Genomic DNA, 18,433 nt, shown 5'->3' with positions numbered 1-18,433 from the left:
CCCCAGACTCCATTTAACAAATTACCTTTTCAATGGAATTGCATTGCTTGGCAACAGCCAGGGTCCTTGTTAACTTCCTGTCAACTGGTGCCATACACCTTCACTGAAGCAGTAAATAATGCGGGACACATTTAGAAATAGTGTAAATGGTCTATATTGAGGACATGGCCCTGAGGTGTCTAAGGAAGCCCTGGCTGGACCAAAGGTATTGTAAAAATGAATTGTTACAAATGAAGTGTATTAGTATAAACTGTCAAATTAGTTACATTTTCCCTCACGAGAAGACTTGTCCTGGACAAGCTGTTCTCACCCCCAACACATCAAATACATCAGCCTGGTCAGTGGTCCTCAGTGTTTGATGCTGACACACAAGGCACCCTTTAGTGTCTGTAACTCCTATGTAAACTCATCTGCTGCAATAGAAGACGCTCAGAGCAAGTCTAGATGCTAGATTGTAGTAACTGAACCTGGTTATCGAACGTAACAGGTGCACTGCGTAAGAAACAACACACAAACGGTTATTTGAACCCTGCTGCAATGCAACGTTGTAGAGAATAAAAAGAAATCCATCAATAATCTACTATACAATAATAATAATAATGAAGACCTGTCTCACCTTTACCTTATCTAACCCTTCATGTCTAGCTGCTACAATGTGTTTCCCTGCTGCATGTCATATTGTGACTTCCAGATTTAAATCTACTCTGTAATCATATCAAATTCTAGCACAATTTCTATAACTAACGTTTTTTCACAACTATGCTAAATTCATGCATTTCAGACAGTTTTGGAGTAGCCCTAATTCTTAGGCTAAATAGATTAGGCTAGTTGATTAACTATTGACAGAATATTAATCTGTAGGTGTTTCAGTAATCGATTCGTTTGCGTCATTTTAAAGAAAAAAGAAATCCCAAACATGATCTGGATCTAGCTGCTAAAATATGGATATTAACTATATTTAATGATAGTAAGTTGAATATAGATTTTGCACTGTTGGTCAGACAACAATTTGAAGATGTCATCCCCCCACCCCCACAAAAAAAAACTCACCTACAAAATGGACTATTTTCTGACATTTTACAGTCCAAACAATTCATTGATTTAAATAGGCCGTTGATGAACATACGTTTTAATTGCAGTCCTTCTATAAACAGCACACAGGTCTGTTTTGATAAAGAATCAAATGTAGTCTTCCATCAGTTGGACGGGTAAAGACAAATGAAACAGTCAAGCTATTGAATAATGGAAAATCCACAATAAACCTGTTTCAGCTTTAGATGACAGCATTCCCCCAGACCATCCCATAGGCAATAATTAAAGGCTGCGTAGCATGTGTCTGTACGTCGTGTGGCTTGTGCTGCCGGCTGCCGAGGATCCCTGCATCCCATCATAGGCCGTAATGGAAGCCAGATGTCTCCCTGTCTGTTTAAGGCTCATAATCAATAGCCTCACTTAGAGCAGCTCTGACTTTCTCTCCCTCTCTCTACTCTTTGACTTGTTATGAGAGGATCTGCGAGTGAACGGCGTGTCTCGGCTGCAAACAAGTAGAAGTGTGTCAAGAGTGAGATTAACTAATTGGATTCCCCACGTGAGTTTTTGTTTGGGGGAGGGGTGAGGTGGAGGGGTGCGAGGGGAAGAGAAACAATCCCTCCCTGTAGCCTCAACAAGCTACATGACACTGCTGGCTTGTTCCTCCAACTCCCCGACTTCGACTCTGGGACTCAAAGAGTGATGGAGGGAAGGGGTTTCCCATGCAGAAAAAAAGAGAAAAATCCGTCCAAATAAATAATCTGAAGTGGCACTCAAAGTGACGCAGCACATCTCCATTTCCTGTGACTGTTTCCTGCAGTCAGACAGGATCGCTTTATATCTCAATCCACAAGCTTGTGTCGAGGGAAACATTATGAAGCAGATGACTTTTTTTCCAGCATGAGGGGAAGTAAAGGGTATGTGTACTGCACAGGGTTACAGCAGGAAGAGCCAGAGGTGTGATTGGAGTGTGCGGGTCACGACCTCCAACTTTGTAATGATCATCTGATGGATGTAGTGAGCCTGAGGTCAAATGTGTGTCAGAGGAGAGCAGAGAGGAACAGGGAGGTGGAGTGGAGGGCAGTTATGAATGGTCAGGATAGTCTACTGTACTTAAAAAAAATAATAATAATTTCAACAGAACATTATTTGACTCATAAGACACCATCAGGGATCAGACTCTGTCCAGAAGTGCTCCAATGAACTGTTCTCTAACCTTGATTTAATTTATATTTTTTTTATCCAACATTTAACAACATTGGGGCGGCAGTAGCTCAGTATGTGGGGACTTGGGAACTGGATTTCAGCCCACCGATTCTCTGAATGATTTATTTTCACGTGATTAATTCACTACAGCTTTAAAATTGAGCATGCCAAAGACTCTTAAAGACACCAAGACACTAATGTCATCCAAGATTGTCTGCATGTCTCTTCTGGGGTGCCACTTGGGGTTGCCAATCAAGGTCATTCCCTAGAAATGCCCCTGAGGGGTATAGGTCCTACTATAATTGGTAACACAGATTTTGCAATGCACAGACATTGCTACCGCAAAGTCCAACAGGGAAAAAAACAACAACACGCATGTTGTAAACAAGTCATTTTTGCGAGATTGAACGTTAAAACAACAGTGAGGGCACCAACAATGTCAGTGGCTCATCTCAAAAACGTCTTTTTCTTGGTTTAACTGAGTGCAGTTAAGTGACTTTTTCTACATCTGTACACATGTTCGAAACAAACTGCTGTCGAAATGCTCAAACAAAATGAGCGGGGCAGTTCCTGATGAGGGCCGCTGGGAGACGAGCAGCAGACCTGGGGTTTTGAGGCCTCCGACCGTCCAGAGTGGGAATAACTCGATTTCCACTGATAAAGGCAGCTGGCTCTGGCGACGCTCAGTAAAGTTTTATAGTCAGATATGCACAGATGATTAGGCCAGCTGTGCAGTGTCATATATTCCTAAACAAACCCTGCAGGAACTGAACTCTCACCCCTTGCACATATGGGTTACAGGGCTTGCACTCACACCCTTGTTCATGCACTTAAATATGTGCAAACATTACGCAGACAGACACACACGTACACACAAGAACAAGAAAGTCACAGTGCGTTCACAGGCTTGCGTGAAAGCTTACACTATGTGACCCTTGTTAGAGCAATATAAATCATATTCTCTGTTAAAGTGCATGAAGGTTCCAGTCTTATAAAGGATATTTCTGTGACCACATTGATGCAAATAAGGACAGTAATTACGATCGCTCACCCGCATCTAAATCTGTCTGCTAAATCAGTTTAAAGGAAGTGGGAAGGATGTGAAACTGAGCAGCGCTTTCTATAAATCACCTGTTCACCCTCACTTGCGTGTCTCCTCTCTAGTTGCTGTGGTGACGAGCCTGTTGCAGCTTTCTCGATCCAAATTGTTTTGATCAAAGGGACCGTATAATACTCAGCAGCCCTGAAAGCTCTCTCTCTCTGCCATGTTTGTTTTGGAACAAGAACAAGATAAACCGAAGTGACGTCTTATTTATTTTCCCGCTCTTGCCCTCTCCTCCCCTTAACAAGCAGAGTCGTGAAGAAGAATTCCTTGATGATCATCAGTATCAGTCTAAAGTGATGACACACACACACACACACACACACACACACACACACACACACACACACACACACACACACACACACACACACACACACACACACACACACACACACACACACACACACACAAACATAATGGAGTGTGACCAGGTCTAATGCTACAACACACACTCAGATAATAAGGGGCACTATCAGATAAAAGGGGCATGAGCAATGAGCCAAGTGACATGCTTGATTCTGATTGGTCCCCGGGGTGGTCCACTGCTAAACTTGTAGACTCCCCCACACCAAAGGAAACAATCATGACTTAAATGTGGCTTTTCAAAAAATTTAAATGATAAAAACAGCTTTCTGTCAGCATTTTTGGGTGGCTGCTCTTTACCCTCATTTCTTCTTTTGTCACTTTCAAAGTGTTTTGCAGAACTTCAGTGTAAAATTTACCTTTTCTTTGTCAATATTCACACTTCTTGGAGACACTTAGCGCTGCATGACCCTGGTTAAAGTTTAGGAACATTAGTTAGCAGTTTCTTCTTTAAAGGATAACATCTGAATTGATAAAGAGAGTGCTAAGGTGACTTGTAGTTTATGGAATGAAGAGGCAAAAGCCTTGTTAGTCTGTTAGTCTTCATCTTGTTATTCACTGAGCGGTGTTTCGTTTGAGCTGTTCTCCATAAAACGGCATCTGCGAGCCACGATAAGCACTGAAAAGGGGAAATGAGTAAACCTCAGACTATACTCAGCATACTTAAATATGTATCTTCAGAGAGGCCACGCAGGTGACCTCAGTTGCTTCATGTGTCAGGTCCTGTCTGACACAGTTTGTTTCGTAACATACACTGTAAAACTTCATACAAGAATTTAGTGGAATCAACTCATCTTTACCCTTAAGTTAATGCAAATATATAAGTTTAACTACCTTAGAGTTAACTCCACTTGCACCATAAAGTGATGCAAAGGATCAAAAACTCCCGACTGGGGAACAATCATGAAGCCATCTGTGAATTTGTTCGTGTAATGGCGAATTGAGCCCATGTGTGAATAGAGCAGGTCATCTATCATAAGGCTTTTGTAAAACCGTCAGAAACAAACATCGAATGGTGATGAAGAAGGGTCATTTACATGAAGAGGCCAACAAAAAAGCCCAACTGGAGAGACGACAGGGTTCAGGAACTTCTGTAGGTAAGGTCTGATGCTGGAAACGTCAGACAAATTCGAACAGCAAGAGACTCGGTTGTTTACAATTACATTACATTATGAACAAGCTCCATGGCCGCAGGGTAATCTGTCAAATATCCTGCCTCCTGCACTCTACCCAGGCGCCACACCTAAACCAAATGGAATATTTCCAGTGAACCAATCTGACAAGGACAATCTCTTGTTGTTTGCTACATGTGTGAAAAGGCAACTTCGGACCTGATTCGTTGGAAAGTTGGAGAGTTTATATGAGATAACAGCTAATGTTTTGTGCTGTTGATCTGTTTTAATTTTTTCTTGATGAAAGTCTGAGGACTGAAATGTGTTGAGTGTTTTCCTGATTTGAATCAATGCACTGCTCCAAGTTCAATAAACTAACTAAATCAAGTTTCTAAACAAACATAATCAAATGCGGATGTGTAAAGAGAACTGGATACAGCGTTGGAGGTGGGGCCCTATTTTCACTTTTAGACTTTTGAAATTTTTATCTCACCAAAGTCCTTTCAAGAGGGCTGTGACGCTTGAAAAAAACGTATCCACAGATTTAAATTTACATCTCTTTTGCAATGTAAGTCAATAAGGAAAAGTCTTTTTGGGCCAGAGGACACCACAGGATGGACACAGAAGCTGTTTGGCCTCTATGTCAAATTGGCTTCAAAGCCTGGCGCACTTCCTTGGGACTTCAGCAGAATTCCCAGCATGCATTGTTGGTAAAACTCTCCAGAGATCTTTCTTTTGAACTTTGAAGAAAACCTACACAGAAACTTGTCTTTCATACATTAAGTCATGAGCGTTCCTTCTCATGATGATAAAAACAATGTGAACAAGGATTAAAGTTAGTGTTGAATTTAACCCCTACACCTGTACACTTTTATGTTAAGAGACATGTTTGCATCTTATGAGACAATATTGAAATAGTTTTTCAACTGTAGTTCAGTTGAACTTACATCCGTTCTCAAGGTCAACCATCTTAACATGTTTTACAGTGTCCTCACGTTGTAATTTGTACATAAACTCTCAAATCTAACCTCATAACATGATATTCTCATCACAGAGAGAAATAATAATTTCATGCTCCTGAAAGCCAGTGCTGAGGTTGAGTATGTGAGCAAATCTCTCATTTGCACGCACAAACTCAACTCTATCTGATGCTTGGACTCTATACGGTTAGTTTGAAAGCCACAGGCAGTTCACCCTGGTTTCAATGAGCAGAGCGAAAATTTGCTGCTGATGACAGGTCACGTGAAATGAAAGTGCTTTCTACATCCTCTCTTTTGTGTTTGCATCTCAGCGGGCAGCCAGGGCTCGGCCATAATCCCCCTCCCAGTGTGTGCATCACTCAGTGAAGTCGGCCTCTATGGAAACGGGCAGGCGGTCGGACTGCTGCCATTTCACAGCCCTAATTAATACCAAACCTCTGCACCCTTCACAAATTACAGCATACACCACACAGGGTTGGCTCAAGACAACAGTCTGCAGTCTGCAATAAAACGGTTCTTTCATGGCCACATTAAAAAACGGCGGTAGGTCAGAGGACTCTTAGCTCATAACTGATTGCTGTTGGCCATCAGCTCAGAGTGTGTAAGCAGTGTATTATTTGAAAAGGGTGGTGAAAGAGAGCTTAAGCAGTGCTGTCCAGGTGGTGGACTCCCTGGGGGATTCTCCACTGTGAGAGCCATCCAAGGACAACCAGGAGAGCTTTTTTGGTGGAGGTGGAGGCGGGGGGGCTTCTGTTCAGGCTGAGAGGGAGGAACTGGCCACCCCACAGTGCCCCGCTGGCTGTGGTCTGCAGCCAGTGCAGCAGTAGGTAACTCTGGAGCCAAGGTGGAGTGAGAAAGGAAGGGAGGAAACTCAGAGAGAAACCATGAAAAATGTGGAGCATGAAAATGTCTCCCTTGGTTTATGGCAGCGCAGCCCGGCTTCCAAGAGAAACACATCTTTAAATTTAACTTGAGATGTCTTTTTTTTCTCTCTCTCTCTTCCTCCACTCCCAACTGCTGGCAAGGGCCTAGTTTTGAAAGCAACGCCAAGATGCTTGGAAACTGCGACCATGTTAAAAAAGCACTCAATAATGTGGCTTTTTGGAAATGTGGCGACAGCTTCTGTATGAGGAGCTCAGCTTTCAGCGTTGGTGAACATGTTTGATACGTGTGCAGCTGCAGAACAGTCCTCAGTATAAATGTTCAGAAAAACATTTGAAGGTATATTCACTGAAGGTTGATATGAAGGAGGAATATAACTTATAGAATCTGCAGATTGTTTCGCCGCAGTACGTCAAACATAAACTCTGTTGGCACTGTGCTGTTCAATGTTCGGCCAACTTGAGACACACTCTCTTTCAGGGAGAAACTGTGCTTTGAATAAAAGTCCATAAATAATAGACTTGATACTGGTTATTCCAGTGAATTGGATTAAAATGACGAGGGCGGCTGGAAACATTTTGGCCTACTATCAAATTAAAGCCTTACCATATAATAATATTTTGCTAGTCTCAGGAGGAAGTCATCTCTCATACCAATGATTCAGAGCTCATTTAGGAAAAAAGCATCAGACCAATCTCATAAATCAGCATTTGATGGAACAAACATACCCTGAAAGGAAACAGAGCCACCTCCGGCACTCACTCATGGAGTTCAAATGACCGAATAAAATGCTTGGCTGATGATGAACACATTTTCTGGGTTTGAAATGTTATGCACATTAGCCAAAAGTTAACACCTCGGATTACAGCGGGTGCCATAAAACATTAATTTATGTCCAAGAGATTAAAAAACTGTTGGCAAATTAAGATAGTGCTTAATTCAGAAATGTATAAAAACTGTGGAACATAACCTAGTCGTAAAGTACTTCGCTTAAGTGCAATTTTGAGGTACTAATACTTTAGTTGAGTATTATCTATTTTCTGCTACTTTATACTCAAAATACTCCTGTACTTTTAAAGTTCCCATATTGTAAAAAGTCAGATATCCATGTCTTTCTTTGATTATTAGGCAGGTTGAGGTCCTATGTAAATACTGTGAAAGTATGAAAACACTCAGCCCACAGAGAAATGCACACAGTCCATATTCAGAAAAGGTGCCTTTAAATGAGCCGTCATGTTTGTGATGTCACAACTATAGCAGCTGGTGCAGAGACGGAGGGTTTCAGACAAAGGGTGAATGCAGCTATATTCAGACAGACAGTATAAGGAAAATAATATGTTTTTTAAACATTGAATGATGTAAACATTTAGTAGAAAACCAAAATACTAGCTTTTCATCACCAGACTAATCGCAAATGCGTATGGACCCTCTCTAGTTCATTTTTAATTTTCCAAGGGGCGGTGGTGCAGAGCAAAATGCTTGCATGCTATCAGCAACCAAACTGCGTTGCTTGCTCAGTGGAAAACGATGGCTGCTGGGTTACAAACATTCTCAAATTAGAGCTAAATGACACACTATTTCATGCAAGAAATAGAAATACAGAATATCGCGTCAAATATGATCAGTGGTGTCCAGTTCGACAGTTTAATCTGAGTTTCGTGAGCCTGAAAAACTGGACTGAACGGATCTGACTGGACAGTCGTCGTCTTAAACCCGCCCCACGTGAGATAAACAGTTGTGATTGGTCCGTACAATGTCAAGCCACTTGAAATCTGTTGGTATGGGAGAGGAGCTAGACCTATCTGCCAGAACAAATGAAACATGAATTTGGCAGATTCGTCCGGCTACAAAATACATTTATAAACCTGAAAAAAGCCGAATACGTGACCTTTGAGTAAGATCTTGAACGCAGGGCTTCATTTCTACAGTGTGGTATTGCAAAGGATCAGGACTTCCTCCTCTGCTGCATGAAAGTGAATTCTCAATCATAGTCATATCATCGTTATCACCATGACAAATACTGACATTATCATTGTCATCATCTCCAAAATGAGGAAGAAGCAGAATTACTAAATAAGCCTCCATCTTTTTGCACGCTGTGCTTATCAGCTGCAGTTTCTCAAGAAACTTTTTGAGTAATGTTGAAGCTTTTGCTCCAGCAGGGCGACAGACTTTAAGGCCTTTTCCTCTGATGCATTATACCAATGGTGGAGAAATCTCCATCAGCCTATCAAACAACTTCACAGATAATGCCTCAAAGCACCGGAGACGTCACAGCTTTTAGTCACGTTAATCCCTCAACCGCTGCAGACAGAGACCCCCCTCCTCTGCTCTCACAGAGGTAATTTGTTTTACACAGTTACTTTTTCAAAGCGTTAAATATTGGCGAAATCTGCAAGGCTGGTTTGTTTTATGGGTTGCCCTGTCCTGGGTTGCCAAGAGGGACGTATAGGACAGCTTTTAATGGAGGGGGAAAGGCTGACATTAAATACAGGCCAGATGGACTTTCTCCTATCCTGCTCATAAAAGTTCTTAGGACAGTTCACAAATCAAGGCCTCTCAGTATTATGTTAAGCGTTTGGATTGTTATTGTTATTGTACATTTGCAAATACTAATGTAATTTATAGCTTTTCAAGCATAATTCGAGACTCAACCCACTCAGATATTTAATATGTGAGCGTTTAACAGTTAATATTGGGTTGATAAAGTGCCCGGGGCTTTTTACTGCCTTTCATGGAAACTGGCTGTCATAATGCTGACAACTTTTCATCCAGCAAGAATTAAAAGCGAAGATTAAGATGAGTGCCATCCACTTCATAACTGTCACAAGTTAGTTTATGAGAGGACTGCGCTGGAGTTTGGGGGTAAAATATCTCCAAAAGGCAGCAGCAGGTATTACTGTACGGGCAGGAGAGGGGGAAATGAAAAGTGGAATTCAAGATGCTAAGCTAAAACGGAAAAACTGCAGCTCTCTGGGGGTCAGTCCTCTTTCCGGAGGAGAGGAAAGTGGACCCCATAGCGGAGAGAGTTTGTGGTGGTCCGGGTTTTTGGGTCACTCACTATGATGTTGCTGCTAACATGACAACAAATACCGGAGGGCTTTGGCTTTTCTGACTAAGATATGAGGTTATGAAAGGCACAGAGTTTTATTTATCATCACATTATGCTTAATGCTATATATAAAGTTGTTGCTCTTTCACGTTGTTTATCAGAGGTGTTAATATATGGAATAACATTATTTCATAGCTGAATTATGTTTAGCAGTTATGGAAAGTACATTCACTCAAGCACTGCACTAAAGAGCCGTTCTGAGGTACTCGACTATTTCCATTACGGTGTGGTATTGGTACTTTTACATGAGTACATGAGCTGCATACTTCTGTTAGGCGGTTGGTTGTTTATTATATGTTTATCTTATCTAACTTGAGTGAAAGCCGATGGAAGAAGTACTCCAGTAAAAGTAGCAATACTGCAGTGTAAAGATACTCTATTAGAAGTAAAAGCCATGCATTCAAAATTGAAAATGAGCATCATAATGTACCAAACAGAAAAGCATTATGCATAATGATTCGTAATTAGTGATGCATTTATGTGTAAGAATCATTTTAATGTTGCAGCTGGTAAAGGTGGAGCTCATTTTAACGGCTTTATAAACTGCTGGGTATCTTCGTATAGTTAAACCTCACAATTTCTTAATAGAATCACATTTTGTATTATTTATCTGAATTTGCGGAGTAAGTAAGTAAGCAAATAAATGTAGTGTAGAAGACATATAAAGTATAGCATTAAATGGAAATATTGTAACTTGACACTGAGGTCAAGTAGTTTGGTGTCCTGTGTGGAGTTAACACACAGACACGCATTTTGATTCCAATATTTGTTGACTCAAATTTGACTTCTTTTGGGCCAAAACAAATAAATAAACAATCCATTCCACACAATGTGAAAAAGTCTTTGAAACACAATTGCAGCATTTAAAATGAGAAAATACACTTGAACCACATTAAAACTAAATAAAACTAAAAAATGAAAATTAAGACGTAGAGACCTACTCTTATTCTAGTCAAAATAATATACACTTTTTTTTAGTTGAAGCATTTCAGTGGGTACTCATGACCTCAGTATTTTTAAATTGTTGGCCATGGCCCTGCTGAGAAGCAGCGCTGCATAAAGAGCACTTTTCCTTTTGCTACTCTTCTCACATTCTGTTGCCAATACTTGTATTCATTCATTCACTTAAACATCTGGATGCAGGAATATTGATTGTTACAGTGTGTTATCTCTACTTTTACTCAAGTACACGCATACTTCTTCCACTGGTATTTACAAGGCTTGTTTATTTGATATAAAACCAGATTAAACTTGAGTGAAAGCTGCACTAAACTCTATCAGGCTTATTTTCCTATCAACAAACTACTTTACGGCTGAGGCAGATTGTTTATAATTAACCCAAAAGTGATGTATAATATTATTTAGGAGTCACTGGAGCTCTTGAATATATGCACAAACACCATATCTTACAAAACTGGTATGTTATCACTGGACTGCAGCTGGGTTTGGAAAACACTTATACGTTAAATACTTTTACATCTGACAAGTATAATAACTACATATGGAGGAATATGGATCTTTGTTAAGGCACTGATAGTTAGCTTAAAACTCTGGAGAATGACAATGAAATTATTCCGGATTTATGGGGCTTTTATAAAAAAATATGATTACTCTGACAGACACAGGTAGACTTAATAGACATGTAAAGGGAGGGAGTGTGTCATGACATCATGTCATTAAACATCCTTAAACAGGTTTAATTGTGCTGCACATGTGCACAGTTTGGATGTGTATTGCAGCAACAATGTGGATTTCTTCTATCTTATTAATCTTGAGCAGTCACTGTTGACTGTCCTGATAAGACTGATTGGGAAATGACGTTTCAACACATTTCCTCTGTCCTCTCATGTTAGTCTTTGGTTGTTATTCATAATAAAAAAAGGACCAGATCTGGGGTGGACTCTGTCTGCAGGGGGAGGTTATGAGCAGCACTATAAATGGAGGAGATGTTGATTGTATCTGTGTCTGGATACATAAAATATACTCATCCGGGTCGTCGCTGCTATCTGGAGCCAGTAAATGTATACAAACTATAAATTACCCTCTCCTTCTCTCTCGCTTTCTGTGCTGCTGCAGCGTCCTGAGGAAGAGTTTAGTTTAGTTGCATTAATGTGCTTATAGAAGAAGAAGATGTATACGTTTGTAATGGAGGTGTGAGTTGGCACACTCAAACATTTAGACTGCTTGTACCTTTACAAAGAGTTTTTCCTTGTTTTAATTTGTATTAATTATCAAACACTGTTATTTTGTTTTAATGCAATTAGAAAAAAGTAATAATCAGTTGGCTGCACACCAGAGTCATGGAACCTATGCAAATTATGAATAGTATCTGTATATGAAAAGGTATTTATTTATTATATATTTCTGTGGATTCAATTGCATTTTGGACAGCAGCTACTCTCAGTTTGTTAAATATGTATTTTTTTAAATGTGTTTTGTTGCATATTTATATGCATGCAACTTCTTTGATTTTTGGTTTATTTCGACTTCTGCGTATAAGACTTTATTTGTTCTACTCAAAACAACAAACAACAATAAACAATTAAAAATACATTCAAAAAAACTAATTTAAAGCAAGTTCGTTGACAACATATAATCTTCTGATGAGTAGGCAACTTGCAAATGCCTGCAATTAAATAATAACAATAATAATAATAATAATAGTAAGAATAATAATAAATCGTAATCAGATTTTCAAAGTAAGAAATATTTTATTTACAATATTTTCAGTGCAAATTATTATTAACAAAATAGCACAACTATATATCCAGATAAAACAAATAATACATGAACACTGCTGTGATTTTCTGAGATTTCATTTATCACGTGGAACGAGTGGTTCATAACCTAGAAAATAAAATTCACAACCGCATTATTTCCTTCAGATGAGGAAAAACTTGATGCACACGAAAGCTCTTGAGAGGAAAATTACAGAGAGGAAACACTAGAGGTGGCCCGAATATGATTCATCAAATGTTAAAATAGCCTGTTGTTTTGATTATTAGAACCCTAAAGAGAGCAGAAAAAAATGAGACAAATCTAATAAAATACCAAATTCATCTGGACCATGTTCCTGCTTGTGTCGGCGCTAAAATAATGTGTCTTATTGAACAATGCTGCTCCTCCAGGAATTAGACCGATACAGGCCTGACTTTACGTTGCAGGTGCTTTATAGTGGCACTGAATTGACTCTCCGCATGCGTTTTACCATCACTGTCGTTCTTCTGTCAAAATAAACAACAACACTCATTGTTCATAAGCTGAAGCCTTCATATGAGTATCTGAGAGGCCTCCGTGTCTGTGACTGCGGCCGCCGCCTCCGCGCTGCTCGCCGGCCCGCTGCCGCTCATGATCACGCTGGTTTTGTTCGTTGGCTCAGAAATGTCCAAAAGTCCGTCAGAGTTTTCCTCCGGAGCCTCGTCGGATTCACACTCGCTCCGTCCCTCGCTCTCGCACTCGGACTCCTCGTCCGCCGGCTCTTTGGGCTCCTTGCATCCGGACTCTGACGCGCTCTTGTCCGGCTGCTCCTTCTCCTTGTCCTTCTGGGCCTGGGCCTCTTTGGAGTGTCTCCACTTCATGCGTCTGTTCTGGAACCACACCTTCACCTGAAAACACACCCAGACGCGGTTGGATCACACTGCTGCTGTGCGTATTTTACAGGTACATCTTGAGCATAAGCTGATGAATAAGACATGCCTTCTTATAATAGGAAATGTGCCACATTAGCTCTGAGTTACACTCTTTTAAATCTGTAATGACTGCAAATATATTTTTGTCTCCCTTGTAATGAGGAAAACAGGCGTTTCAAAGCTACCAACAGGTAAACACTGCCCAGGAGGATTCAATTGAACCTTTATTTAACCAGAAAAAATGTCACTGAGGCTGAAACCTATTTTGCAAGAAAGACCTGGTCAAGACAGCAGCATACAAAGTATAAATATAGTGCAAAAATTACAATTAAACACTAGTAGGCAGCAGGGACAATGTTGGTATCATAATAATATTTTTAAATCCAATATTAGATAAAAAAACAGGGATAAAATGAGATGATTGTGCCAGTTTTATACTGACATGTTGTTTGGGGACTACAGTGTGATGTAAACAACGACTCATATATGGGGGGGAATTCAGCCAATCAGGTTGCACCATGCAGTTATGATGCTGCTCTTGCAACTTCAATTGAACATGTGGATCTGCAGCTCTTCTGTCAGGTATCATTTTAAATATAAAGTTATGGTCTTGACTTGAATCTCTGTCAGGAATTTCATCGTATAAGATTATTTTTGAATCCTTCAGACAGCTGTGTGATATGATAGACCTAAAGAATGTGCCTGCCCCTTAAATATACATGTTTTAATTTCATTTAATTGGTTTGTCAGACACACAGCTACGTGAGGACATTGGTTGTTCATAATTTATCTGGGACTTTGTTGTTTTTATAGCAGCCTGTAGTTAACTTTACACATGATGCTGTAGGTATTTTATAAGCTGGAAGAGAGGAGATGGCATGTAGGGAACTGAGGATATGAATAAAATATGATTTAATAAAAAACATAATTATTAAATATGACAAAGAAACAAAACGTAATTATTTTCTAAGGGGGGTAATGGGGCTGTTCAGTAATTTATTATTTCTATTGTTTATCCCACAATTACTCTTCCTGAGGTCCATATTCAAAGAAAATATATAAAATGAACAAATCATAGTAAAATAATATAGCTACAACCTATCCACAGAGTCTTACAATTCAATTACATCAAAACCAAATATACAAGACATTCAAATAGAACTATTTAGATTGGCTGAGAAATAAAACAACTAATATGATCATCTATTATGAAAAGAAATGAAATGAATCTTGATTCTTTTTGAAGGCCTGTCCTCAGTAATAAGCTTGTTTAGCTGTTTCTCAAAAAACCTGTTTTGTCGATATTAAAAATAACAGACCTTGTAAAAAAGAAAACAATTCTTGCAAGATGTCATCCTAAAAATAAAACCTGTGCGTGTGTAGCGTCCTCGTGCTTCTCACCTGAGCGTCTGTCAGCCCGAGCATCGCAGCCAGCTGTTTTCTGTCCGGCTTGGTGACATATTTCTGTATTTCAAACCTCTTCTCCAGTCCTTTCCTCTGCAGGTTTGAAAACACCGCCCTCGACCACGACCTTTTCCTCTTGTACGTCTGTGGCATCGTGTCTTTCGTGAGGACAGCGTAGGGGCCTAAAAGACATGAGGAGGAAATGAGGTTAAAACAACAACAACAACAAAAAAAGAGAGAACAGAAACCAGAGGAACAGTCACTGCGGGTGTCTCACACCTCCAAACAGTTGGAGCTTGGACGGGACAGTTTCCTGTCTGTTACGTGTCCTACATGTGGTGACTACCTGGGAAGGTGTCCTGAAACTGATGCTGGCCTGAATGCCTGCTGCTGCTGCTGCCTAGTGAACTCATCATGGAGGACGCGTCGCTCATCCCGGGGTCTATGCAGGAGAAGTACTGGCTGGCCGGAGGCTGAATGGGGACGTGGATCCCTGACTGACGGTTCGAGCTAACGATGGACGTGAGATCTGTTACAGAGCGAGAGATGATGGGCTTCAGTCAGGAAACAAAAGAGTCACAACCTGAGGGGGCAAGATGGTCTGGTATTTAGAGAGACCATCAAACAAATTCAAAGTTCAAGTGTGACTGCGAAAGTGTCTTTGAGCAAACATTTAGCTGTCTGTAGGTGATCCTGACCTCTGACCTCTCTGACTAGGGGGCAAAAGAGCAGAGGGTTTCCCTCACAGGGCTCCTTAAAGTGCACGTAAAGAGGCTATTTGGGCTCTTCCTACTCTGTGAACAAGCCTGTCAGTGTTATAAACTTGCACTTCACACTAGCTGCTTCTAGTTTCTAAAGTTCGGACTGTCCTGTGCTACTTAATAATCAGATAAAAAAGAACTTTAAGGCCATAAAATACACATCCCTATTTATTGTTTTCTTTGACTGACATGACAGGAAGCTTTTCTCTAAACACCACATATTGTTTTGGTAATAAAATCTCTCTTCTCACCTTTTAATGACGACTTTTCTTTGCCTTTTGGATCAAAGTCTGTGGACAATATCCGATCAATTCCGAATTTGAGGTCTTTGCTCGAAGGCGGAGGAGCCTGTTGGCAGTTAAATGCAGTTCTGGACACTGAAGTTAGCTGTAGTCCGTGTCTGTGGTAAGGAGACGCCGGATTCACCCTCGCGCCGTACACAGACGGCTCCGGCGCGACGGGAGAAGGGCGCAGCGGCGAGCTGCCGGAGTGCCCGTGCTGCTGCTGCTGCTGCGCGCGGTGGTGGTGGTGTCCCATATGCACCATGAGAGCCGACGATCCCGGGATGTTCTCCGCATCCCCAGCCTGCAAAATGTCTGCGATGCAAAACGAGGGTTTCTTCATCGTATCCACAGCGAAGCCCCCCGCGCAGTACGCAGACCAGAGGCTAAAGTTTGACGCGTAAAACGGGTTGAGCCCGGCCGTGTACATCCCGCTGCCTCTAACGCGTCTTATTGTTTCTCAGAAGAGGGTATAAACGGACAGGCATGTAAAAAAGCAGGGATGGCGTTTTAGGAGGGGGGTAGATGACCGTCCTCTTTGTGTCAGTGCCAAAATCGCTCTCCCAACTCTGAAATCCAAACCCTGCAGTCCCACTCTGAAGTTCCTACGCTGACACTGATTGGTTGCTTTCTGAGCCAATGGATGTTTTGCATTCGTCCACATCACGCCCTTACAAATAAGGATGACAGACACACACACACACACACACACACACACACACACACACACACACACACACACACACACACACACACACACACACACACACACACACACACACACACACACACACACACACACACACTCTACCGGGACACTTCGGAGCAATTTTGATCCTAAGATGATGGATTGATCACTTACAGAGAACCCCCCTATCCAAACATTATACCCATTAACTATCATGTTAATTTCCATTTTCGTGTATGGAAATGAATCACATCTCAACTCAAGAGGTGAGTTTACATGCAACGGATTAAACACATTTTTAAGAAAGTCCGTTTTAAAAAAAGAGGAACAAAGAAAATCGAAAAATATACCCACGGTTCCATAAAATAGGAAAAAAAACACATCCCATAATTGACTGTAGGGGACTGGACGTGTAATCATATGACCTCGAGCCCAGGAGAGGCTCTATTAGCTCCACTCATCCTGTTTTTGATGGGCTGTGATTCGTGTTAAATGAGCGGATATTCCTGCTAGATTTGCCCCCAAAATAGAACCTGTTTTAGTATTTTAGGATACAGCAGAAATCCTTATTTCTTCCGGAGCAGAGGGGGGCACTTTTATAATGACTGTTAGAACTTCCCTTTTTCAATATTTGTGCAACTTTATCTCGACCTGCAAGTTGCACGGTGACGCAAATCCGTCCCCATGCTCATAATAAACAGAGGAAACCGATTCGCCTCTAAAACCAAAACACAATTAACTTCAGAGGCGATACTTCATCCGCGAGGCCCCTCAAGATTCACACGTTGGGTCCTGGCCAATAACATTTTAGAATTTCAATAGTAGAAACGCCGATTAGAGTTTTCCTGCTGCTCGAACAAGAATGAATGTTAATTAATTAATGAATGGCTGAATTGACCTGAAATAAGATATTTTGAACGTTTGCAACAATAACTGCGGGTTTAATAACAGTGTTTAAGTTAATATACTTTCTATATTTTCCTAACTGTCAATTAAAATGAACTCTCTTTCGCTTTCTCCCCCTCTCCTGTGGTGCCTTGATACTGCCCCCCCACCCAAGCTCTGCGCTCGCATGTTTCTCTCGCTTGTGTTGAAACAATGGCTTCTGAAGCGCGCATTCATTTAAGCCTTGATTCATGCGAGCGGAAGCGCCGATGACCCTGACTGCCTCCTATCATGCTGTTTTCGAGTGACACTTTTCCGGGTTAAAATTAGAAATAGAGATTTAACGTTTGCCCTCCATCATGCAGTCAAAACAATCCAGGGAAGAGGATGTAGCAGACGCAGCACGCCTCGAGTTATTTCAGGTGCTGATGAGCTTTTTCAGTGGGAAGCGTTTTAAAAAACACAGGCCTCGGATCAGCCTCTGTGATTCATTTGAGCCTCCAGTTTGGACTTTTTTCCCCCAGCTACACTCTCATATAAATCCATAGTTCAGGAGAGTAACTGCTGTTTGCAAAGATTAATATGTTTTATTGTCGTTTTGGAAATGTAATTCTTGTGCGTTTGTCTGAAGAAATTGTGGACATTTTGTTTCACTGTAGAAATAAACAAATGCGTTGGGTACTGAAGTAAATATTTATGACATTTATTAATATTTTAAACACATCAGAGTCGCAGGCATGTGGATACTCCCTGCACCTTTTTGTGCAAAAACATACTTTCACATAGGACTAGTTTTTAGTGCCTGATTTAAAAGTCCCTGAAGAGACAAAATGTTGTTTAAGATGCATGAAAGATGTCCACACTGAGATGACTTAATCATGACAAGATATACACATTAGTGTCAGATGTGAACTCCACCTTATAACAATTTATCCTGACACAATTGAAGCAAATATTGTAATATTTCCTTTTTTAAAAAGGTATAATTTCTCTACT

At 40.8% G+C, this 18,433-nt stretch overlaps 1 protein-coding gene across 2 annotated transcripts; it reads right to left on the bottom strand.

Moving 5' to 3' along the window:
* Window positions 1-12,563: 12,563 nt before the first annotated feature.
* On the bottom strand, window positions 12,564-16,407 carry hlx1 (H2.0-like homeo box 1). 2 transcript variants are annotated; one of them, XM_083933554.1, is made up of 4 exons: window positions 15,835-16,407; window positions 15,169-15,351; window positions 14,820-15,004; window positions 12,564-13,394 (listed from the first exon to the last, which is right to left on the bottom strand). In XM_083933554.1, the coding sequence occupies exons 1-4, from the start codon at window positions 16,292-16,294 to the stop codon at window positions 13,059-13,061; spliced, it is 1,164 nt and encodes a 387-aa protein (XP_083789680.1). In that variant the 5' UTR covers window positions 16,295-16,407; the 3' UTR covers window positions 12,564-13,058. The 2 variants fall into 2 exon arrangements, with proteins under 2 accessions (XP_083789680.1, XP_083789681.1); XM_083933555.1 differs by lacking the exon at window positions 15,169-15,351.
* Window positions 16,408-18,433: the final 2,026 nt, after the last annotated feature.

This window comes from Echiichthys vipera, assembly GCF_963691815.1.
Source record: "Echiichthys vipera genome assembly, chromosome: 19".
NCBI classification, from domain to species: Eukaryota; Metazoa; Chordata; class Actinopteri; order Perciformes; family Trachinidae; genus Echiichthys; species Echiichthys vipera.
The sequence above is the reverse complement of the archived record's forward strand: the minus strand, read 5'-3'. Positions and strand labels throughout refer to the sequence as shown.

What these genes read in the sequence shown, in the direction of transcription:
- hlx1 (XM_083933554.1), bottom strand. Translation starts at nt 16,294, where the DNA reads ATGTACACGGCCGGGCTCAACCCGTTTTACGCGTCAAACTTTAGCCTC. An exon ending in GTTTCAGGACACCTTCCCAG is followed by an intron (nt 15,005 to 15,168) that starts GTAGTCACCACA and finishes CATGTCTTTTAG; the next exon opens with GCCCCTACGCTGTCCTCACG. An exon ending in TCGGGCTGACAGACGCTCAG is followed by an intron (nt 13,395 to 14,819) that starts GTGAGAAGCACG and finishes GTGTGTTTTCAG; the next exon opens with GTGAAGGTGTGGTTCCAGAA.